Genomic DNA, 25000 nt, shown 5'->3' on the forward strand with positions numbered 1-25000 from the left:
AGCAGTCCCTGGGGAGTGGAAGGGTTTGGGGGGGGGTGGGGGGAGGCAGAAGAAGCAAAAGCAGTAGCAGCAATAGCAAACAATAGTATAAAGTGAAATCAGTGTCAAAATTCATTTCTCAATGGTAACTTGATTTCCATACAAAACCGTCTGGAAACCTTGCGAGGATAAACAACAATCGTAGCAGTATCAGTAAAAAATCGAACCTCCACTATGTTATTTTTGTTAAGACGTTTTGGAAATTTTGGAGCATTTTCTTTTCTCTTGCCCAACACTTCAATCTTTCTGGAATGATGTATGCTCTACTTTCGGATATGTCTTTTTTGGAATTCAAGACGAGCAAATTCATACCATCTTGACAAATTTTACAATCCTAGAAAGCAAATATTTTTATAACGTTCTAAAATAAGCAAGTCACCTTCATCTATACCTTTGTTAAAAGCAAAAGTTAAGAATACTCACAACATAGAACGTTCTATTGCAAGAGAAAATAGTGAATTAAGATATCATTACGAAAAGTGGTAACCCTTACTCCAACTTATACTTCCTTGAAGGTTTCGTTGTCGTTTTTCTGTCTTTTATAGTTTATCTGCTATATGGCTATATTGTTTGTAACATTACTGTCAGTTTTGTAACTAATTACTTTTCTAACTATTAAGTGTATACTTCTGTTTTAACTTGGCACTTGTTCCGTATTGTCTCTGCTTATGCTGTAATTTTTCCCCTTTCATATATTGCATATAAAGTGGTCAAAAAACAAATAAAATACAAAAAAGTCACTAACAGCATTAGCAGCATCATTAGTAGCAGCTGCATGCTGCTATGGATGCAAGAATAAAAGTAGCTCACCCAGAGTGGCACCAAAGGAGAAGAATAGCAGTAGTAACAGTGGTGGACAAAAGTAGTAAGAGGAAGCAACAGTAGCAGCATATTACAGATCAAAAACATCGCAGATATGCACGTTACTTATTATGAGCAACAACAAAAGGAAAACCTGAAGAATTCATGCTTAACATACTTGTACCCGCAGTTTTAATATGTCTTTCATGCATAATATCATACCTACATCCTCTACGGGTCTATAATTATTGCAAACGCACTGCAATAACCAGTGCCTTGTTGGCTTGATAGCTCAAATGGGTAGAGCACTGCACCGTTATACAACTGATGCCGTGGGTATGAATGCCGGTCAAACCTGCATTTCTTAGGCCTTCTCTTCGTTAGTGCTTATGTAACGTTGATGATTGCGATGATCCATACTCTTAAAATGTTTCTTTCCTCAGTTCAAATGTATGTCTTTCGTGTATGGTCTCTTAAAATAACAGCATAAGAAAGGAGCAGTAGCAGCTACGGCATGCAAAACACTACATGTATTTTTTTTTCTCATCCAGCGCAAGATATGTTTTAAAGGCCTGAATTGTTATGAAGAAGATGACAAATGTTAACCCACGTTAATGAAATGAAAAACAAAACATTTTTTTGGAAATTGACTGAGGGATAAAAAAACCCCAGTGGGAATATATCATCTTTTCATTTCATTGCGCGTGATTGAAGTGCTACTACGATCAAGCTGAAATCTCTCCCTTTTTTTTTTTTTTTCCATATTTCGAAAGTGTTTCCTTATGCAAAGTACTCTAATTGTGAGATGTATGCAACCATTGCAAAAGAAAACCTATTTATTGACGACATTTTTTTTTTTTCATTTAACAGTCTCCCATTACTTGGTGTGGTTCTAAGAGATGAGCCCTCAGGGAGCTGGATCGATGAGAAAATGACGTCATTTACTCACCAGCTTAAAAATGCCAGCATGTCTCCTACCTCTGAAATGACGATTATTGACAATTCCTTATTTTCCCTGGATTGACTTTTATCGTCAATTAAAACTACTCTGTCCCAGGACTTGTGGTAGCAGATGAAAAGGAAAGAGTAAAAGTTTGACTCCTGGACAGGATTTCAGGGTCGGATCTAGGATTTTCTTCGGAGGGAGTGCAAAACGGAATGGCGTGGCTGACTGGTGACGTTTTTCCTTCCTTTTTTGTTCAGAATACAACTTGTATAGGCCACTTTCGAAAATACCATAATACTCCTTGTTTGTCCCCCCAAATTTTGCATAAGCATTGTTTTTGTTCCCTCTCGGGACCATTGTAAGTCCCAAGAGAAACTGGAAAATGCTTATGCAAAATTTGGGGGGACAAACAAATAGTATTATGGTATTTTCCGAAGTGACCTATTAGAAAGCTACAGGTAATTTAGGAGGAAGGGCGGGGTACCCCCTGCACCCTTCCCCTAGATCCGCCCCTAGATTTGAACCCGAAGCACCATCTTAACCACTACAGAACAACTTGCTGACAATTGTACCGCTTTCTTACCAACACTATTTAGTATATAGAAAATCAATGCTAAATAGTGGTTAAGCCTAGGGCTTGATTTCAAAATGGGTAGCTTTCTCTTGTGGTTTGGTAAACGACATTTTTTCGTCTTTAAACTTGTTTCTTCGCGGGTGACATATTGAAATGTTAAACTTATAAAATATATTATGGCAGTTAGCGATGTGGTCGTCTAGTGGTTAAGTGAATGGCTTTGATTAATCGAACATTCACTTGTTCAAGTCCTGCAAGTTCAAGCATTGGGGTTCTGAGTTTAAAAACAGATATTCTATGGGAGACTTAAATATTTTTTTCTTTAAATAGCGCGGTGTCTTGATCTTGAGCGATGAAGCGAGATGAAGCTTTTCCCACAAAGTACAAACTCCGGGTTAAAATCCAATCCACGGATAACATTTTTTATTTTCCTTATTTTCTCTGCTACCAAAAGTCCTGGGTCACAGCGTCCTAAATTAACGATAATAGTAAATTCAAAGCAAATTACGAATTAATGATAATCGTTAATTTACAGAGGGTTTCATGTTGCGGGAAGGGAGGAGAAGAGAGAGAACCTGCGTTCAAGGCTAAAAATGCGGCTTAATTAGTATGCAGAACACGAATTTGACAATCTGAAAGTCGTTACACTATTCAGCAGGTAATCATATTGCTTCCTAGTGAAATTACTTCTTATAAAAAATTCTGGATCTCGTCAAAAGACTTCTTAAATGGCGCAAAGTAATTAAAAAGAGTGAAGTTAAATTGAGTAAAGTTAAAATAATCACTCTTTCTGTTGAAATGACCACATAAATTTTCGCCTATTGATCCTTCAGCGTATATAATTACTTTCGAAAGGTGAAGACAAACAAGAAATGATCTTTTTTTATCGTAGTAGCTCTTGTTCACTCCGTCAAAACTATATTGCGAGAATGCAACGCTTCGACAATTTTGGACCTGGCAGTATAGCGGTACAATTGTCACGGTAATCTAGTTTAATGACATAGGACCCAAGAGTATTTCCCATAGCTTAGTGGTAGAGCATCCGAATTAGTAATCCAAGTAATCGGAAGGTCGTAGCACTCGGATTTTTCCGAGTATCCCGAGTCAGCATCGAAAAAAGGGCACGAGTAAGAAGTCAGCCTTACACGGTGGGGTACTTCTTGTCTGCTCTTGTATTTGATCGCCATGGCATTCCAAGGGAAGGCCATCACAGCTCGGTAAAAGCAATTCGATTTCCTCTATTAGCTGAATGCGGCGTCTATTAGCTTTGCCACAAGTTGCAGACCAAGCACTCCAAGGATAGTAACTGCATTCCACTGTGTAGCACTCTTCACCTGCGGGAGAAAAAAACCTTAAAAAATTAAGCTCGTACTTTTTTAAGTTTCAATTACTCACTCACTCGCTCCTGCACTCACTATCTCGCTCTCTTGCTCGCTCCCTCCCTCACTCACACCTTTCCCCACTCTCCCACTCACTCACTCACTCACTCACTCACTGACTCACTCACTCACTCACTTACTCGTTCGTTCGTTCACTCATTCATCAAAAGTTTAGACAATATTCTGGATCAAAAAAAGATATAGTGATATCATGAACAGTCTGCTGCAACACAAGCGACAAGAAATCTATCAACAACTCCTCAAGAGCAGCTTTTAAAGTTGTTGCGTTTACTTACACTCTGGAAGTTTGTTATACTCCGTTTCTGGTTGCTGATTGCATTTCTTGGGAACTCCATCACAGCTTTCAGCTTCGATGGTTGTCTGATTCTGCAGAATGTGACGTGTTCTGTTGACCATACCACATTCACCTGACCAGTTTCCCCAGGCCCCCCATAAGCACAACACTGATTGACATGTGCACATTAACGTACGATTCTCCATGACTGGCTCAGTTGGGCAAGACTGCGGCAAACCATCACAACTGTTTCTGAGCACAACAACCTGTACGCGTAAAGGGAAAAAAGTAAATTTCCTTCGTAGTTTACTACCTGTCACAAGACAATCTTCTATAACATACGCTATTTAGTAAGTGCAGAAAATATTACATCGCCCACCCCTGTTTCATCGATCTCAGTCCAAACTTGAACATAATTTCTATTTCATGCCAAATGCCTTTAATCAGTTAATAAATTGTGTTGCTGCAACGTAATACTAGTTTACATTAACATAAACATGTTGGCAATTTTCGGGGAACTTGCCGTCTCGGATTGGATTAAAAGTAACGTCTTTTGAGAAGAGGATTTTCTTCTAGATGACGTGGAAGACATACAGGGGTATTGCAATTTACTTTTGAGACTTCATTGACTATAAGCAGGGCCAAACCATGTAGAGATCACTTCTAAAGTGCGGTAAAAGTATACAGTTGACCATTGATCTGGTTTTTCAATGACAGCAAGGCTGTCATTGACCACGGTTCTGCACTTTTATTGCGTGAATTGTAAATACTTTTAAGAAAACAAATGTTAACTAGTTTACATTTGTCCAAGAAAAGCAACACGATTTGTATAAAAATCCATTCAAAGCACAGATTACTCCGCCTAAGTTGTAAAATTGTAGATTCTTACTTTTTGAGTGGTTACGTTCTTTTGACGCGTCGCCGGCCCACAAGTGGCTGACCAATCACTCCATTGACTCCACGTGCAATTGACAGTGGGACAGCTACATTTTACCTCACGATTTTGAGATTGGGGTGGTTGTGAGCAACTCTGAGGAAGTCCCGTGCAATTTGGCTTTAGCACCTCAACCACAGTTTCTTGTGAGAATCAAAGAGTGAGAAGGAGAAGCAGTTCGTTAGGAATACATCCATGCACGGTTCTTTGAGTGGTATGGGCCTTAATCACATGACGGCCTTGTTGAGTCCCAGGGCATTGAAAACTATTCTTTTGTCCCACCGAAACTCGTTCTTAAACATTTCAACTCGAGGCTAGGGGTACGAAATCTATTGTCTATGGCCAATATGGCTGACGCGCGAATATGGCCCACAACTGCATATTCGTTACCATTTACAGACGAAAACAAATTAATCCTTGGCTTTTTCGAATGTTATGAAAAAGCATTCCAGTGGCAATAGCTAGGAATGACATATACCACTTTCAAAGGGCTCACTGATCAGGATGGGAAAATGTGACTTTGTCCAAAAGGTCTGAAATCTAAGGTAGTCAAAAATTTTCAACCTAAATATCATATTTCGGTTAAAAAATTATGACTACCTTAAATTTCATACTTCCTTAGCAATTTAAGAAATTTTCAGAAAGCGTCCCTAACAGCATTTGAAAGCAATAGTTTATGCAAAAGTTGTGGTCAAACAAAGTGTCTTACGAGGAATTCGAAAATGGAGAACTGCTCTATTACACTTCGAGTTTGTATCTCTCAAAAATCATCATGAATTTCTGATTATTGAAAGTCTTAAGTTTACAACTCATATTTTTGTCGTAACAACTAATAAGAGAAAGGAACGAACGAAATCACCCCCTCCCCCCCCCCCCTCTAAAATAAAAAGAAAACTTCCCACACTGCAAAAATTCGACCGATGTGAGCCCAAATTCAATTCGTAAGTCAATTAAAAATTATCAATTACCGTTTATAGTTCTAGTTCTTGTTCCCAGTCCACAAGTCGTTGACCAGGATGACCAACTCTTCCACTCACAGTTCACTGTTTTACATTTGCAGTCTGTAGTCCGTTGTTGTGTTTGTGCAGGCTGAGGGCACGATTGAGGTAAGCCATCACATCTCAATTTCTGAACAGATGTCTGTACAAACAAGAAAGGAGAAAACAAAGTTTTCAAATTCCAACAAACTCGATAAAGTTACTCGATTCTGATTAGATCAGAGTAACGCAATCTTGTCCCAAGTTGTATTCTGTCAGTCATAAGTTACTATGGCAACCACGTGCGTACTAGTGAGAGTGGGGAAATCAGAACAATACGAGGGCGAGGTCGACCAAAATGTCAGTTTAAAAGAAACTTTGCAATTCTCGTACGTTTTTCGCGATTAGTCCATTTTGTTCGCGTCGCACAATGTGGGCGAAGAATTCTAAAAATAATATAATTGATACGTGTGGTTTAAAAGTAAAAATATAGAATGAACCATTCAGATTTGCACTCTCGCGCCGCCCAGGAAATTTGAATGTAAAAGCTTAACTTTTAACTGAAGCAAACCCTTCTTTTAACAATTTTAAAAAAATGCGATTGCAATCATCATTTCCTTTGTATTAAAGTTAATTTTTAGAGAGAGTGGAGATTTCTTGTAGGATCGAGGACCATTTGGTACTATTCAGATAACAGAAGGTGGTGTAAACAGGAATTGAATAACCTTATATTGTGCAAAGGAAAAAAGATAGGGCGACAGATATTTTTCCTCAAAGCGTGGTATGATCAGGAAATTTAGACAGTCACCCTTTTCTCAGGTCTTATTTCCACTAGCTTTCCCTTCAGAAAGTTGCACTGTAAGTTTAATAGGTTTCATTGAACGTTGAAGAGTTTCATCACCGCGAAAGATTATTTGGGTGGAAACTCTGAGGTGGTGAAATAAAGCGAAAGACGAATTGCCATAGATCCTTTCACAAGTCTCATATATGCAGTTTTTGGAAGCAAACGTTTTTGCAAATGGTAAAGAAGTTGTATGTGCTTAAAGCTCACTTGCTACATATTCCCTTGCCAGCGGATAAGCGCAATCAAAAGTAATTAAGTCATTTACTAGACTATGCTTTATCTACTGCATAGTACTACTCGCCCTTTGAATAGCAGTGCAGATTTATCGGTAAACACACAGTTTCAGTCAAACCTGTATCGTTTTGATTGTTCTTGTTCTGTTAGCCAAGCCACAGCTAGCTGACCATTCAGTCCAGTTGTTCCAGCGGCATTCAACCGTAGGGCATGTGCAGTTTACTTCACGTGACTCACTTTGCGGGTTCTCTGTACAATTCTGTAGTAAACCCGTGCAGCTAGGCTTGTCTACGGAGATAACAATTTCTATCCAAAGAAAAACAGATTTGTGTAAACAGAAAGGTGTTAACAAACATGCGCGTTTCCTGGTTTGTAACTTAAGTTCAGTTCCGTTTGTGTCCAACTAACAGAACGTCAATCAAGAGTCTTGAGGCACTGTGGCCAAGGGAGAAAAAGTGGGGGAGGGGGGAGGGGGGAGGGGGGCGCAAGATTTGCATGAAAAATTCTTCCAGTTCACTAACCCTCTGAGAACCCAGTGCATTAGCCTTCATTCGTCCCGAATGTAACTCCACATCGTGTTGCTTATATTCAGTTGGTTGTCTCCCCAGTTGGGTCATGCATGGCCAGTGATCGCTATCATGCTTATTTAGAATGTTACTGAGTAACCACGTCCCTGAGAATTCCACTCACTGAATATCACCTCGTATAAAAGACCGACTCTTTACTTTACAACTGCGTTTTACAATAGAAATTTTGCTTTATCGCTAAAAAGATTACTGTCGCCTGTGAAGCAGTCGTTTCCATAACTTTTAACAGAGCGAGAAAGGGAAAGCGTGAAAGCTTGGAACCAAAAGGAACAAAAATATCGTAATGGCGGGGGTTAACGTCCCAAAAAATACCTGTAAGCTATTATATGACAACCGATATTGGATAAAAGGAATATAATCCTTTAGCATTCAATAGGTCATTTTCGAAATATCAAATATTCAGCTTGATATTGAGGCAGTGAGGACAAAAACAATAGGCCACTTCGAAAAATACCATAATACTCTTTGTTTGCCTCCCCAGATTTTGCATAAGCACTGTTTCCAGTTTCTCTTGGGACTTACAATGGTCCCAAGAGAGATCTAAAACAATGCGTATGCAAAATTTGGGGGGGGGGGGGGACAAACAAAGAGTATTATGGTATTTTTCGAAATGGCCTATAGAAACACGTCGGAATGAATGTGAAAAATATTTGCATAGCATCCACTTTCCTTTGTCTTTGTCCTCTAGACCTTTCTTTCAATTTTAATGTATTGAAAAAGGCTTATAAGCACTCATCTACAAACGCAAAGTACCAACTGTTTAAATGGTTTAGGCCTGAATAAAATGCATCACAGTACCCAAGACGAGTATTATAGTGTGCCCACTGAAAATGTGACAATTATTTACTTATTTATTTACTTATTTATTTAATCCAAAACGCGACTGAAAGAAATAGATGTAAAATACCTCTTTCCTGTCCAGATTTCAAGAGAGTGCGATTCGTCAGAATTCCTTAAGCCGGAGGTGTCGATCTCTCTCATTAGCCCTTATCGGAGTTGTCACATAAACGAGGCTGAGGGGTCATTTTGTATCGAATTGGCCCTTAAACCTCTTTTGCATATATTTTTAAACAAAAGAAAATGTACCTGCAGGCTCAACTCCTATAGGGTCTTTTGGCCTTGAAGTCTGTTTACGAGGCAGTGGCTCAACACGCCGCAGCATATCCTCCATAAATCGACTAGGACTATTTCTACTCCCCCCTGGATGGGATGCTAGTCCATCGCAGGGCTACCCCCATCAATAAATTTGCCACTACCAATTTATACACCTGGGTGGAGAGAGGCACCGTGAGAGTAAAGTATCTTGCCCAAGAACACAACACAATATCCCCGGCTAGGACCAAAACCCGGACCACTCGATCCGGAGTCTAGCGCACTAACCATGAGGCCACCGCGCCTCCCCGCCTTTTGGCCTTGGTACGTAAGTTAACTGTATTGTCTAAATACTAAATTAGGGCTAATCAGATTGGGCATGATGACCACAACGTATCTGATTGGCTCGTGCTTAATGCAAAATCATGAATCGTGCAAGGAGCATAATAACGCAAGTTGTTATTGTTTTGTTTTTTTCCCCGCAAATTTAGCAGTAACTTTCTTGAAATAATACATAAAACTGATGTGACGCACTTCATAGCACTTGTGGATTCGTCAACTACAACTATTGCAAGGCTTCTATGGAATTCGTGTCATTCTTTACAAATACGAGAAATACACATTAATAATGAATTCCCCACCTCCCAAGCCTTCAAACGAAGCTTCGAGAGGACAGAGTTAACTGAATAGAGTGTAATGTGAAGTGCTGATTTCAATCTCATATGAACCATGTGAGCGTTAGCCCTACAGATGGAAATGGGCCCACACAAGGACAGAGAAAAACTCCGACCAGGGCGGGAATTGAACGCACGACCCTCGGGTTAGATCTCCGCCGCTCTACCGACTGAGCTACAAGGCCAGACGGGAGCAGGCCGTGGGAAGTGAAGATGTTAAAGTCACGGCAATGAACATGCACAAGCACAAGGAAAGGCCACGTTTATGCAAACGTTGGCCGTGCAGCACCTACAACTTAAACAGAGTTAACTGAATAGAGTATCTAACCCGAAGGTCGTGGGTTCAATTCCCGCCCTGGTCGGAGTTTTTCTCTGTCCTTGTGTGGGCCCATTTCCATCTGTAGGGCTAACGCTCACATGGTTAATATGGGATTAAAATCAGCACTTCACATTACACTCTATTCAGTTAACTCTGTTTAAGGTGTAGGTGCTGCACGGCCAACGTTTGCATAAACGTGGCCTTTCCTTGTGCTTCGAGAGGACAATTCGTTGTTACGCCCCTTGATTTAGCCACTGCTTTCTTCCGAACGATTTAATTTTCGTTCGCGTCCCGAAGAGCGAGTTCGGAAGAGCTCTTCTTACTGCTTTTTTCGAGTTCAGCGAGCGGGGTAATGTTCTACATAAATGGTTTTCAATTGACGGACAATTGGCCAATCTGACAACACTAGGATTACTTCCGTGTTTAGACGAAGAGCGTTAGATAAATTGTTTCCAGTTTCCTCTCCGTGCCCTTCCATTCACATCCCCTCCCTTCCCCTACCCGTCGTAATCTCTCGTTCAGCGAAAAAAAAATGGAAACGACTCTTCTACGCAACCTAAGCTTATCTCTTTCAAATCGTTTTGTCACATGAGTAGTGCTCATATAACGGAAAGACATTTCTTTAAGGCCGGGCTTCAACCGACAGGCATTGCGTGCCGCGGAAAAATTTTCGTATATAAAAACTCCGCCAAAGCTGAAATCCATCCAATAGGTCACGTCAGCCTCTTCTTCAAAGCGAGTCTAAGTGCGAAGTTTTTGTGATGGTAATTAGTTCTAGTTTACATATGAATGAAAACTAATTTTCATAAGAAAAACTTCGCACTTAGACTCGCTTTGAAGAGGAGGCAGACATGAACTTGGAAATGGCCTATTAGATCGCTACGATAAGCAATGCGAATTTCCATAGAAAAACAAACGTTCGAAAAGCCTGTCCATTAAAGGTGGGCCTTTAAGCTGCCATAAGTGAAATACACCTTATTCCAAAATGGCCGACGTTTTAGTATTCTTCTTTTGTTTGATTGCAAATTGGCCCTTTTGGTGTTGTTCAAGGTAAGATAATCTTTTGAATTTTACGTTTGAAAGCAAGGCCAAAAGGCCTTATTTGCAAGGAAACTTGAAAAAGTAGTAATTTTTCAATTTTTAATTTTGGAATAAGGTGTATAGACTTAAGAAGTAGACCATACCGTTGATATCACGCATGCGCATTCCCACTCCACACGACGTGGACCATGACGACCAATCTTGCCAGGTGCAGTTAACAGTTTGACACGCGCAGTTAGTCGTTCTGTTTTGAGTTTCAGGCGATGGAGGACATGATTGTGGCAGTCCATCGCAGCTCTCTTTTTGGACAGTTACCTGAGTTGACCTGTGCCAAATATGTTTTCATGTAATTTCCACGGTGATGAATACTAATGTCGAGAAATGAAATGCAAGTAATAGGCCATTTATGTCTGCCTACTCTTCAAGGCGAGTCTACGTGCTACGTGCTTGTTACAAAAATTAGTTTTCATTCATATGTAAAGTACAACTCATTATCATCACAAAAACTTCGCACTTGGACTCGCTTTGAAGAGAAGAAAGACATGAAATGGCCTGTTGAATGCAAGCCCAATTTTGATTCAAAAATTAGTGTAATTTAAATTTCTGGTCCCGGTTGTTCAAAAGCCGATTAACGCTAATCCGCAGTCATATTAAAAATTAACCAGGGAGTTTATTTCTCTACTCCTAAATGCTGTTCAACGCTGATATTCTGCAAAAGTTTACATTAGAAGAAGTCAATCTTGAAAAACGAAAATAAGCAAAAGAAACTTTCACCAAAAAGTTGAAAACATGAAACAAAAGTTCACACTAATCCTGGATTACGGTAATCGGCTTTCGAACAACCGGGAACTGGAGATTTCACTCTCGAACCCCCTTCTTATCAATTTTGCAACACCTGGTTTTCCTTTGTAAGCCTTCTAACTTTTATCCTCACCGTACGTACACGCTTTCGCACACATAAGTTTAAGTGCAATTACTTCAAATATCAACTCCACCAAAAAATGAGGTCATCTGACTAAAGATAAACTTAGCGTTACAGCAATTCTGATAATAGTATAAAAAGAGATGATTAGTCTTAACCCGTAATTTTATAAATTAGTGAAGAGTAGATTTCTTTCGATTGGGACTATAATTATAGTAAACATCATCATCATCATCGTAGGATGTTTCGTGTAGGTTACATAAACAGTGTGTTGCTATAATTCGGAAATTCGTACGTGAAGAATGTAGAGTAAAACGGAAGCGTGAGAGCGGTGTTTGACATGAAAGACTTTTGTTGTGTTTAATCCGGCTCTTGTAGTTGAATCTGATACTGGTATTCTACAGTCATCGTCATTATAATGATTATCATCATCATCATCATCGTCATCATCATCGTCACCGTCGTCGTCATCATCATCATCATCATCATCGTCATCGTCATTATCAACAACATCAACAACAACAATGTCATCATCATCAACTTTACTTATAGAGGAAGACGACAGCCAGTTAAAAAATGGAAAAAAGTTCGGCCAACAGGAAAAAGGGTCCGACTTCTCCCCACAGCAAACAAACCTCTGACTTTCCGAATGTCTACTTACTTGTTTCTCTTTCATTACAATCGCACAAATGCATCATTTTGGCAATTTTATTCCTCATTTGCAGTATATCAGGGCAAAATGATTGTCCCTCGATGAAAAAAATAAATGGACGATGACTTTTTTTGACTTATTTTTTTTGGATTGAAACGTCTTGCTTTAGTTACTGTTAATTATAACGTTGTGTTTAACCTTACAAAAAAGTGTGAGCGTCAGACTCCAATTATATCGTATTAGGGAGGTGAAGCAAGCGCGTTTCTGAGACGTGGGCGGCAACGAGAAGAAAATATTTTGCGTGCCAGGACAGTGGCGTCTCCCAGATTTCATACTAATAATCTCTAATGGAAAAAAGATATCACACTTGGCAATGTAAATGTGGTTGTGTGAAGACAAGCTAAAATGGAAAATAGCTCAATTCCGGTTGCCGTCCGCGTCTCAAAACCGCGCGTGCTAAAGCTCCCCATTTTGTCCATCCCTTACGGCAATTTTAATGTTTTCTCTTTAATGTCACTTGAACCCAGTTTAATGACATGGCTCACGCGAGTCTAGAATAGCTCGGTTGTAAATCATCCAATCTTGTAGTCGGAAGATAGGTTTGACGAAGGAGGACTCAAATTTTCTTCGAGTACTCCCGAGTAACCATCGAGGAAGACATACATTTCTTCATTCATTTACAGGGGTTAACATTTCAGTGTCTTTTCACTGTACTTGCGGGAATGCACTCTTCATACAACTTTAGTCCTGGCAGTTGAAAGCGGGATACCTGAGTTGTCACCCTTACATACTTGAATGGTCTACAGTTCCTATGACCTTCTAGATAGCTCAGCGGTAGTGCATTCGAACTAGTAATCGTAGAGTCAAAGTTTTGGCGTCTCCAAAGGAGACCTCGCATTTTTTTACTAGTGTTCCCTACTCATCACCTTTAAGTACACATCTATTTAAGACAGTAGTGGTTTTCTCCCATGATGATCGTATTTGTCTTGTAATAAGTCGAAAAAACCCCACTTTCTATATGTTCAAATTCAGCCCTGAACAAAAGGCATCATCTCGAGGCTCTGGAGAATAAACTCACACAAATTAATCCTTATCTTTATTCCCTAGAGCCTCAAGACGATGCCTTTTGTCTAGGAATGAATTTCAATACATCGAAATTGGTCTGTTCTTAGCAGATTGGAGTCAAAACGGAGTACTCCGTCTCTGAAACAATGAACAACGTGGAAAGAGGGTGGCACTAGGTAGCTAACACAAAGTTAATTAGGGTGGCCCTCGTAACACTGTAACCCCAAATCAACACAAATCAAATCAAATCTTGGTTTTGAGGAGAGGGGGAAAACCAGACTACCCGGAGAAATGCCTCTCGGCAACAAACTCAACCAACATAAGACGCCGAGTCTGGGAAGCGAACCAGGGTCACACTGGCGAGTGCTCTAACCACTGCGCCTTCCCCACTCTGGTACAAATAACCAGATGAATCAGACCTGAAGTTTAACTTACCGCATAGTTCGACTTCGTGAAGCTCTGCCACAAGTAGCCGACCAATCGCTCCATTGATTCCATACACACTGGACTGTCAGACAGGTACACATGGTCTTCCTAGTTTCCTTTTGGGGTGGCTGCGTGCAGGTCTGTGGCAGACCAGAACAGTCTGGCCTTTGTACTGTAACACTAGATATCTGGATCGACCTGTTCCTTTCAGCTACTCCACAAGTCGCCGACCATTCTGTCCACGGGTTCCAAGTACATTTCACAGTTTTACAAGGACCTGTCGAAAGTTAAATTACAAAGCCCTTGTGTATTACGTGTTCTACGAAGGAAAAAAAGAACTAATAGTTTCTAAACTATGAGCGAAATAACTTGTGGAGGCCCTCAAGCGTCCAATCACATGTTCTGGACTATACCCAGGTTTGCCCAGGTCCAGTTTTTGTCTGTGAAACACACTAAAAGTCAGTCTTGTGATGTCGGCAAACTCAAAAGGCCGAGCTCTCGGTAACGCGACGCAGGTATTTCAGCTATAGCTGGGCTTTTTGTAGTAAGACAAGCAATATCTGACCATTTCTCTCTACTTTAGAGTGAAATGGCTTACCAGTTAGTAGTTTTTGATGCTTCCATGAAGCATAGTAAGGTACCAAAATTCCATGCTATTTTACGCAAATTGGCGTTTGAGTTACAAATTCGTTATTATAAAAGGGGAGAAAAGTATTAAACGGTTACTCCCTTACGCATCTCCTTGTAAAAAAAAGGTTAAACCAAGCATTATTGATTGTCAAGTGCCTTACAATGTTTTTTTTTATAAATAAAGGCCTACGGTTATTCAAATAGGGGCAGTGTAACCTAGTGATTAGGGTACTTACCTTGAGATCCGGAGATCAGGTTTCTGACCACTAGTTTAATTTGATCCTGGTATTACGTAGCCCCCGGTTCAACTTCTCAGAAGCACTTGTAAATAACGAACTGGTTTGATTCGGATCAGTTGGGGTTTTTAACAATTGTTGTTGTTGTTGTTGTTCTGTCGTTTCGTTAATTGTGTTTCATTGACCCTAAAAAGCCCCTATGGGGAGTGGTCAGTTCAGTATGCATTGCATTGCATTGCATTTCATTTTAGAAATAACTTCTATTTGCATTCAGGTTTTTAAAATGGATTCCTCACGTGTCATTGTCAATACTCACAATTGAAATCCTTGGTTTCTAATATTTCCTTGTTCCACGTGGTTTGCCAACCAGAGCATCCTCCTTGCTGTTCTATCATGTGTTCAGTTTCGTTGGTCAGTGTTCTTTTTCTTTTCATGTTTCTGCCACATGATGTGGACCACGAAGACCAAACGCTGTAGTCACATGTCACGTATTTACACTTGAAAACTAAAAACATAAAAGAGAATGACGATGATTAACAGCCACTACACTCTTTTCGCTAATTGGTTTTGTATCATCTCGTATCGACATACTTATACTCTTTATTTGGGGACCAGGTTACTTCGACCATATCGTTGTGAACCTATATTGTATTTTATACCAACTGTATAATTTTTGTTTGTTTGTTTGTTTTTTTTTTCTCTTTTGCTTTCGCTGGGCTGATGAGTACGAGAAAAGAGACCACGGCCGTGGGTCGAAACTTCCTGTGTTGAGCATGCGCGGCGTTTATTACGTAGTGACTAAATCATCACGTGGTACTTCATGTTATGTGGGCTCACTTAACAACAGCGGAATTGCTATAAAGGAATGCGCGGGACACAGCGTGTTCAATTCACAGTCAGCAAACACATCATGGGGCATGCGGTTAGAAGAGTGCCGTCCAAGTTTGTGGACGGTGGTTGGATCAAAGTCAGGTCTCTTTTCCCGCACTCGTCAGCCAAGCGAACGCAAAAGAAAAGAGTCCTTTTCTACCAGGGAATCAACCAATGTATCCTGAGCTTGATTCTCGGTGTAGTGTAAAATTAGGGAATATAAGATGAATTTAAGATCATACTGACGGCATTTGCTACTGAATTATAAATAGAAAATAGTGTAATACACATAACATTCTAGATTCGCTAACCGTACGTTCGTAATTATTATTGAGATTGTATTTGATTGATAGTTGCTCTGACTGAGATGCATGCTGCAGAATACAAGTGCTTTCTTTCTTCACCTGGACTCGGCGTCATCATTTGCGAAATTAATTTCAACGGGTTCGTTTCTCGAGTACTCTGTTTTTCATCTCACCATAAACCAACATTTCTAATTTGATTTACTTAAACTTGCTTTTTTACATTCTCTCCAATTAGTTGATCGCTTATGCTCGACTAGATAAGCCTTAGGCTTTAATAAAGTGACACTTATCATTATCATTCTCATCATCTTCATCGTTATCCAACCTCGTTTCCAGGGTATCTACCCTGGGAACTAGGTTGATCGTCATCGTCGTCATCATCATCATATACATCGTCATCATCGTTATATATTATTGAAGCACTTCTCCAAAAGGACACTTTCAAAAATACCATAATACTCCTATTTTGCCCTCCAAAACTTTGAATAAACTGAGCATTGTTTTTATTTTCTCTCGGGATCATTGTAAGTCCAAAGAGAAAAAACAAAGAGTTTTTGAAAGTGGCCTATCTCATTCTCCACTAAGCTCAAACCAACACCATGGCGAGCTCCTAACCAGTTAAGGCAAGTTTACTTGCACCGTTAGCGTGAAGCCTATGTTGTGTTGAATAATTTAGCTCGGCTAAGTCAGTCAATTAAGACAAAATACATCAAGCTGTACCTAAACTAATACATATGCTAATTATTATTATTATTATTATTATTATTATTATTATTATTATTATTATACAGATTTAGGCTAATCATTGTTATTATTATCTAAGTTCATTGGTATACTCTTAATTAATCGGTTTCCATTACCTTTGTAAAACATTACATTACGTTACATTCACTTTTGATTAACTGGAAACTAAGAAAACCAAATCAACATCCTCAACTGAATCTACATATCCCGCACTCGAGCAAAGTCCCCTTCAACTTATGGCATTTTTGCTAACTGAGACGTAACCTCCTACTACACCAATAGTCGTTTTGATACATCATAGCCAAGCCGGACACATTTTACTGGAGAATTTAACTTTACATTTTCTTTTTTATAGTAGATATTATAAATTGGTATAATCTAAAAATGTTGCACCGACGGTGGCCCCAACCCAGACACTAACGAGTTACTAACGTATTTCACAAAGTTTTCGTTGTTTGCCTTCAAATTTCATAAGGTCAGCTGCAATGGGACACTTTAAGAGAAAGGAGCACACGAGGACAACAGAAACTACAAATCAATCAGGCGCATGTGGCTTGAAACGACGTATTTGAGGCGCGCATGCTCAGGGCGTACTCGTATAAACCCGTTATTCATTACAATTGGCACGGGCGGACCCCCTTGGCCTTCCCGTAAGTTCCCAGTAGCTACACCCCTGTCTGGGAAAGTTGCCGACTAAGAAAAGTCTAAGAGTTGTTTTGGGTCTTACCCTGACAAGAAAATTTCGCCACAGTTTGAAGAAAGTTATTTAATCTAGCAACGTTGGGAACGAAAAACGCGTGAGAAGCTATAGGATCCGAAGCTATTATCTCCAATTCTTGGCGGTTAAAGTTTGGACCAACACCAATTGCAATGATGTTCACTTTCATTCTTTTGAGTTCTTTGACAGCAGCACGAAGTTTGTCAATTCCACCGGTGCTGGATCCGTCTGTAATAACCAGTGCCATCTACAAACGAAAAGAATTCGAACAGAAATAAAATGACCCCGTGATTTGTCGTAAAATGAAAAAGTTCTTACTGAATAAACAATAAGAACATACATTGGCTCAGACTCAGTTTGGGATATCTGTTTTTCATTATCATTTTTTAGGAGTAGTATCAATGAAAAAACGAATACAAGGTGGTATTCTTTTAGGCGAATTGAAAACGCTAGGTTCAAAGCGATATTAGACCTAGGCTCGAATATAGCTCGAGAGTCCAGCCATTTCTTCTCGGGGAGGATACCCCGAAATCGCGTGAGAGGCGGAAATCGAGCCTATAAAAGACCTTCTTCTTTTGTTTAAAAATGGACACTTTGATTTTGAGTCAATGTCGTGGTTTCAAAAGCAAGAGAAACAATAATATTCTTCCCAATGTTAAAACGATTGGACGTATAACGCAGGCAAAACTGACGTATCCCAGTGAGTTATATACACGAACCTTCTCCCGCTTACAGCTGACATCGGGAAAGAGTGATAGCCTGGGTCAAGATTAAAAGTGCGAGCGTTTATGGAATTATTTGTGGGGACGCAAAGGTAAACAAACAGTGCGGATCGTGGACCATAATGTAACGACAGATTTATCCAATGCAAAGTGAGCTATTTGGATAGCTGGACCAGAAAATGTAATTTGGGATAATCCTCACTAGCATAAAGGGCTATTTTTCTTCCGGCGCGTAGCGGAGGCCTGGTGGAGGTTGGCAAGCGCTAGGAGTGCCACGTGACCTCGTTATGTATTTTGCGTCCGTTAAGCGAGTGCGGCATTCTACGGTCAGCCTTCGCCGCGTGCTTAAGTCTAGTTTGTTTCATTACTACATCGTGCTGAAAAAGAAATGTTTTATCTAGTGCTAGATATATCGTGGCCGGTATGGACACAAAACGCCTACAAACTTGATAATCTGCATACAAACTGAATAGAGCACAAGCAAACTTGATAAAAATGAACGGAAAGTTAATTAATGGCATTCGAACTTAATGAGGGGCGTACAAACTTAATAACTTGCATACAAATAATTAATTAGGAACACGGATACACTGACATAAAACGACATACAAATTTTATAATAGACAAAGCTTACAAACTTAAAGGAATACTAACAAACATAATAAAAATAAAATGGAGTGATTAATGCTTTAGTAAAATTGAAACAAAGTGTATTTCTTGCAGATTTTAGGGATGTAACCATTTTAAAAAAAAATACCTTGCCTATATTTTTGAGTGAGAAACAATTTTGTTATATTTGTTTCAATTTTATTAAAGAATAAGCCATTTTATTAAATGAAAGAGGAGCTTATTGTGTTTGACAGCATTCCGCTTAGTTTGCTCTGCCTTTTACAAAATTTGAATACATGTTATTAAGTTTGCGCATGTTTCACGTCTTAAATGTACATATTATGTTCATGCCGGCCACGGGATAGATATACGTAGAAGTGTCATTGTATTTTTCTTTTTTCATATTGTAATCTTCCCTGTACGTTTGTCAAAAAATTAAAAATAACAAAGGGTAAAAAATGAAAGTACTGGGCAAACCAGAATTGACGGAATTGCTCTTAAAAGGCGATCGGAGATCAACATAAATCATCGTTAAGAATTTGAATCCAGAATTTTTAACCATACTGTGCTATAGTAAACTTACTTTGCTAACGCCCGATCTTGCTCCATTAGACAAAGTGAAGAATCGTGTCCTGGCGAGATTCAGAGCTTGATCAGTGTTAGTATTCCCACCTAGATTTGTAACAAAGAAAAAAAAGTCTTGATTTTCTTCCGAACAATTTAAGGAACTCTCTATTTAAGAACGTGATCGGGCCACTCAAGACAGAGACGCCAACGAGACGATCGACAACGGGACAATCCATTGAACATGTATTACGCTCTCATATGTTGCGAGTTCTCTCGACGCTAAGATGAAATGATGAAATAGTGGAAAAATTGCATTAAGAAAAATGCCTCTTCTATGGATCCTTTCGATGTCAATCGTAAAATAGTACAGAGCTACGCACTCCCGAAATTAGAGAAAAACGGATTCGCTCTTTAGTCTCTTACTCCACGTTCTCTTAATTCTTGCATAAACCCAACTGACCGAGGAAGTCTTGGAAGAGTATACGTATTTTGGAACAGAGAACACTTTTCAATGGTTTCACATATACTACTCTCAGATATTTGCTTGTTGGTCTTATGTTTTCTCGTGGTTTCGATCAAAACAACAAAAGTCAGCAGTTATAATTTATCTACGCTTATTTTCTGCCAAACCTCTGAAGAAATGTTGTTGATAGAAAACGTTTTCAGAGAGAGTTAGCATCCTTTGTACGTGAAACAGCAAGTGGTATAAGATACGTTTCTGATCTATTTTCTGCATTTTTTGCATTGTTTAATAAATTACTTGGTAATTGCAGCCAAAAGGCAAGATTGGAACCAAAATAATAAACTTTTTCTTGATTTTGAGCAAAACGCAGATATTTGTTTTGCCGTTTGTTGTAAATGGCCGTATTTATACTAGAGGACGTCTAAGACATCTCTAGACGTCTTAGACGACTAGCATAAATACGGGAAATAAGGTGAACGCATTAAACGTCAGGCCTCGGATGTTCAAAAGGTGGATAACCTTATCCAATGAATAAATCACTATCCAGCGGATAAACAGTAGCAAAACCAATTGAGTTATCTATTGGATAGTGATTTATCCAGTGAATGGCGGCTATCCATCCTTCGAACAATTGGCCCCAGACGAATTAAACGTCTCAAGACGCCCAAGCCGTCTAGTTTAAAGACGAGACGCACTAAACTGGGGCGCATTTAGCAATGAAGTGCACACAGTCTCTTTGGTGATTAAATCTCAGTATCTTTTGAAGAAATTGTGAATTTGATTTCTAGCAGTCAAAGTTAAGTGCGTCCCGTATTTATATTAGTCGCACTTACGGCCGGACGTTTAATTCGTCTGGACGTCTTAGACGTCCTCTAGTATAATACGGCCAATGCAGTGTTAAATCTCTTGAATCTCTCTAAAACATTCTTCTTCAGATCTTTCACCTGTTTGCCTCACGTTTCTCACAGCAGCCATGAAACCATACTTTTCGGAGTATTGGTTCAATTTGATATCAATGTTAGCACCACTGCTGAAAGTTATCAGACCCATCCGCACTCCATTGGGGCCAAAGTTGTTGAAGCTTTTGGCCAGAGCTGCTACAAACTCCTTTTGTCGTCTGAAGTCCGGTACCCTGATGCTGCCTGACTCGTCCATAATTACTCCGAAATCCACCTTACAGCCTAAAATTTTAAAGAACAAGACTGTCTGTCTGACTGTTTAGCAGTTTGGATCTCAGGTTGAGTATTCATTGAACAAACTAATAGGAGAGTATAAAACTGTGAGAAAACGAGGAATGGAACGGAACCGGACGAAATGAAGTGTGACATAGGATCGCAAACCACCCCTGAACTCGGAGCAGGGATAGCGCAGTGGTGAGAGCATTCGCCTCCAGCCAATGTAGCCCGGATTCGATTCTCAGATCTTGTCTCATATGTGGGCTGAGTTTGTTGGTTCTCTACTCTGCTCCGAAAGGTTTTTCCCAGGGTACTCCGGTTTTCCTCTCTCCTCAAAAACCAACATGATTTAATATGTATTCATTTCATTTAATTTCATTTGTGCACGACACCACAAGCTATTCAGCTTTAAACATCATCGTGTGAAAATAAAGGGTCTATTAGTATAAAGGTCTCGTGACCTTTGTTGAAATCCGTGGGCATCCAATTAGTGGCATTTGTAGACAAATCTTTCACCAGCTTCCTATTTTAGAAATTGAAATGTGTGGGGAGCTAACAGCAAAAATCAAACAGTTAATCAGTTTAACTTTACACTGCAACTTAATTAAAGCTCTTTCGTTGTAATTTTTTGTTCTTCCCAAATGCTAAAATAAAGGCTTTTACTGAACGTTTTCTAGAATGTTAAAATACTACGTGCACTCAAAAGGAAAAATCGAAGTAAATAAAAGGAAGGAAAATGGAAGAACGTTGATTCCTAAGTAGCATGTGAGGTAACCATTCAGCTGAGATAAATTTATTTCTTGTTCCAACAATACATAACGTCTAGTTTGCTTTCGGGATGCCAACAGTTAGCGTAAAGACCACGATGAGCCAAGAATATGAAGCACTTCTGATTACGTAACTTGCTCAGAACATAAGAAAACGCATCCATGAATGAAAAGCCTCTGTTAGTTTGGTTTCGCTTCTTATCGGTTGAGAAATTGGCACAAGACATTTAAGGCAATTTCGCGGTAATCTCAATAGAGAGCTTACTTCAGTACTTTTGTCAGAAATTTGAAAATATCAGCAAAAAGACCTTTGCAGGACCAAAAATACCGACTCGAAGATGGTAAGCTCAAACTTCATTTTGCGTACCGATTCTAATAATCTTACTCGAGTTTGAATTGGTGCAAACCGTCTTGAAGTAAAGAAGGAGAGAACAAAAGAGCCGTTTCTGTATGCCGTAGTCTTCGTCTTCGCTCAAACCGGTTCGAATCCTGTTTAAGCCTGAATGTTTTCAGGTTTGCTTGCTACTGCTTGAGTTGCGCGTGCATCCAATTCCGATGATCTTTCTTACTAACTTTCATTCCTGGTTTTACTCAAACAAAAATGAAGAAATGGCATTATTAGGTCAAGTTAGAATGGGGTTTGTACATCATTACATTGATTAATTGCCCAAGGAAAACAGTATAAAAGTCAACTCCGATAACTTGTCCAAGAAGAAACTTCAGAATGACTTAATTATAGAGTAAAAGAAGGAAAGTAATGAACTCACACGAAACCACCTTAGATTGGGTCTGTGGTGCGGGACATGTAGTTTGAAGGCCGTTACAGTTTGGTCGGTTGACCACGTGATGATTGACTTTGCTTGTCCGCTGTCGAGTCATTCGACCACAGGTGGCTGACCAGTCTCCCCAGGCATTCCACGAGCAGGTCACGAGCTTGCAAGGACCTGGTAAACAGGGAGAAGCGAATGACAATATTTAATGTTGCCATTGCAATCCATCAAAGAAAGAGATTTAAAATATTCATGAATGGTCAGTTATCTTTTGAAAAAAACCAGGAGTCGGTTTGACATCCTAGACCCGGTTGAGGCCAATTAGCACTAAAACACAATAAAATGCCAACACAGGCTTGAATTTTGCCCGTCAAAAATGCTTAAGATTTACAACTCTATGCTGGATAAAAAACAAAGGCGAAGTCAATTTTCTAATAAGAGTCCCGTGGAAGCAATCCGGCGTGTACATCCTTTCGCTCAGAGTACTTGGCCGGCCTAGTTAGCATTCGGCGACGTTCTTGGAAGAATACGAACAAGTCAGTATACAATAAGATTTATTCTCGTGCAGATTAGTGGCAGGGTACTCAGCAGTTAAGCTAAAGTCCAAACTCTTAATGCAGCAACAGTGAAGAAAAAAAAAAGAAAAAAAGAAACTGCAGCTTGATCGATGGTGACAGACTCCATGCGACATCACCAATCATAGTCACTTACATATAGTACTCTTAGTTTCCAGTAATTCTCTGTCGCATGTTGTTGGGAGACCGGAGCAGCCGCCTTGCTGCTCTTTGATGAGTTCAGTTTGTTTGGTCAGCGTTTTCCTCCTCCTCATCCCAGTTCCACATGAGCTAGACCACGACGACCACTCACTGTACTCACACGTCACGTATTTACACTTGTACTCTACAAATGAAGAAATACTACATCGTTATCAACCATCGATTCTTTAGGGCGACGTCTTCAACTTTACACATTATTTAAGACGTCTTGTTCTTAAACCCGCGCTCTGGTGGCTCAGTTGGTTGAGCATCGGGCTGTCATGTGGGAGGTCGTGAGTTCGACTACGGCCGGACCAACACTCAGGGTCTTCAAATAACTGAGGAGAAAGTGCTGCCTTTGTAGTTACATCCGCAAATGGCTAAGACTTTCAAGTCTTCTCGGATACGGACTATAAACCGTAGGCCCCGTCTCACAACCTTTCAATGCTCACAACCCAGTGGGACGTAAAAGAACCCACACATTACTCGTAAAGAGTAGGGCATGGAGCTCCCGGTGTTGTGGTCAGGCCTCATCTCATTCATTTATGTGCTGGGTGAGATCGCTAATGGACTGATAGCGGCTGCCAGCGGCGCCTATATATGCTAATGTCCGATCTCACCCATAGATCCCTTACTTGTAAAGCGCATTTGAATATATTAATAGAAAATGCGCTGTATAAATTCATTACCATCACCATTACCCAGATGGCGTATTTGTAGGACAGCATATTTAACTCTACACATTAAAATGATGACAAAATTGATTGCCGTTCCTTTTCTTCCGTTGCCAAAATTCTGCTCTTTCGGTAAGTGAACAATTACAAGGTGCGTTTTTCCGCGAGGTTTTATTACCTCCACAGGGGCCGAGAAGAGGGAGGGCCTGAGAGGGCCCTTTTTTTTCGTATGGTGTTGTTTTCTCCTAAAGCTATATAGGTTCTTATTTTCTCAGGAAAAGAATCATGTTGTAGATAGCAGAATGTATTAGATTTTGGCCTCCGTCCCGTATGCCGCAACCAGTCTTCGCCAACCCCTTATATAAAATTTGAATAAAATCATACAGAATTTAAAAGTTCACAAAAATGGCTATCATAAGTAAACTCTGAGGATGACTAGAATCTTCAGAGCAGCAATCAATTGATCTTATTTGCCAAAGTGTACCTATATCTTTTTTAGATTTTAGAAAATAACAACCTGTTTCAAATTTTTGGTGGTCTTACTGACAAATTTTAGGATAACAGGTTCTTAAAAATAGGTTCTTACTTGCGGGGGTTAACTGTACTTACTCTTGCACGACGAGTCACCAATTCTCTGCAAAAGTGTCAGCAGTTGCTGCATGTTTGCCACATAGAACACGTGATCTTTGACGGGCTCCGTAGCCATCAATTCAAGCTCTTCTTTCTTGACTTTACTTCCCACACCAATAGCGAAAATATTTACGTTGCTCTTTTTCAGATTTTTCAGGGGAATTCGAAGCGTTCCCATGCCACCGGTGACTGCCCCATCAGTCAAAACAATCAGGACCTACGTTAAAGGAATGTTAACGTTAACGTCATCGTCATCGTAAACGTAAACGTACAGGTTAACATTAACGTTATCGTTAAACTTAACCTTACCGTTAACCTTAACGTCAACGTCAAGGTTAACGTTAACGTTAAAGTTAACATGAACATGAACATGAACATAACATAACCTTACCGTTAACCTTACCATTAACCTTACCGTTAACCTTAACGTCAACGTCAAGGTTAACGTTAACGTTAAAGTTAACATGAACATGAACATGAACATAACATAACTTTACCGTTAACCTTAACGTCAACGTCAACGTCAACGTCAACGTTAACGTCAACGTTAACGTTAACGTTAAC

General features: G+C 39.7%; 2 protein-coding genes and 1 long non-coding RNA gene across 6 annotated transcripts in view; 1 reads left to right on the top strand and 2 right to left on the bottom strand.

The window, feature by feature from the left end:
• LOC138024274 (uncharacterized) overlaps nucleotides 1–25000 on the top strand; it is an 847896-nt gene that overhangs the window by 443434 nt on the left and 379462 nt on the right. The window lies entirely within an intron of this gene.
• Nucleotides 1–25000, bottom strand: part of LOC138024290 (uncharacterized) — a 123301-nt gene that overhangs the window by 23275 nt on the left and 75026 nt on the right. The window lies entirely within an intron of this gene.
• The window catches only part of LOC138024767 (uncharacterized), a 37874-nt gene that overhangs the window by 1672 nt on the left and 11202 nt on the right, over nucleotides 1–25000 (bottom strand). The window contains exons 8-21 of the mRNA XM_068871957.1: nucleotides 24416–24653; nucleotides 23089–23277; nucleotides 22375–22551; nucleotides 20610–20846; nucleotides 19219–19307; nucleotides 17314–17551; nucleotides 14984–15172; nucleotides 13811–14078; nucleotides 10880–11061; nucleotides 7142–7329; nucleotides 5937–6108; nucleotides 4924–5111; nucleotides 4036–4300; nucleotides 3506–3694 (exon numbers count right to left, since the gene is read on the bottom strand). Of these exons, the coding sequence (XP_068728058.1) occupies nucleotides 3506–3694; nucleotides 4036–4300; nucleotides 4924–5111; nucleotides 5937–6108; nucleotides 7142–7329; nucleotides 10880–11061; nucleotides 13811–14078; nucleotides 14984–15172; nucleotides 17314–17551; nucleotides 19219–19307; nucleotides 20610–20846; nucleotides 22375–22551; nucleotides 23089–23277; nucleotides 24416–24653 (2809 nt within the window). The remainder of the gene's footprint in view (nucleotides 1–3505; nucleotides 3695–4035; nucleotides 4301–4923; nucleotides 5112–5936; nucleotides 6109–7141; nucleotides 7330–10879; nucleotides 11062–13810; nucleotides 14079–14983; nucleotides 15173–17313; nucleotides 17552–19218; nucleotides 19308–20609; nucleotides 20847–22374; nucleotides 22552–23088; nucleotides 23278–24415; nucleotides 24654–25000) is intronic.

This window comes from Montipora capricornis, chromosome 11 (genome assembly GCF_036669925.1).
Source record: "Montipora capricornis isolate CH-2021 chromosome 11, ASM3666992v2, whole genome shotgun sequence".
In the NCBI taxonomy this organism is placed as follows: domain Eukaryota; kingdom Metazoa; phylum Cnidaria; class Anthozoa; order Scleractinia; family Acroporidae; genus Montipora; species Montipora capricornis.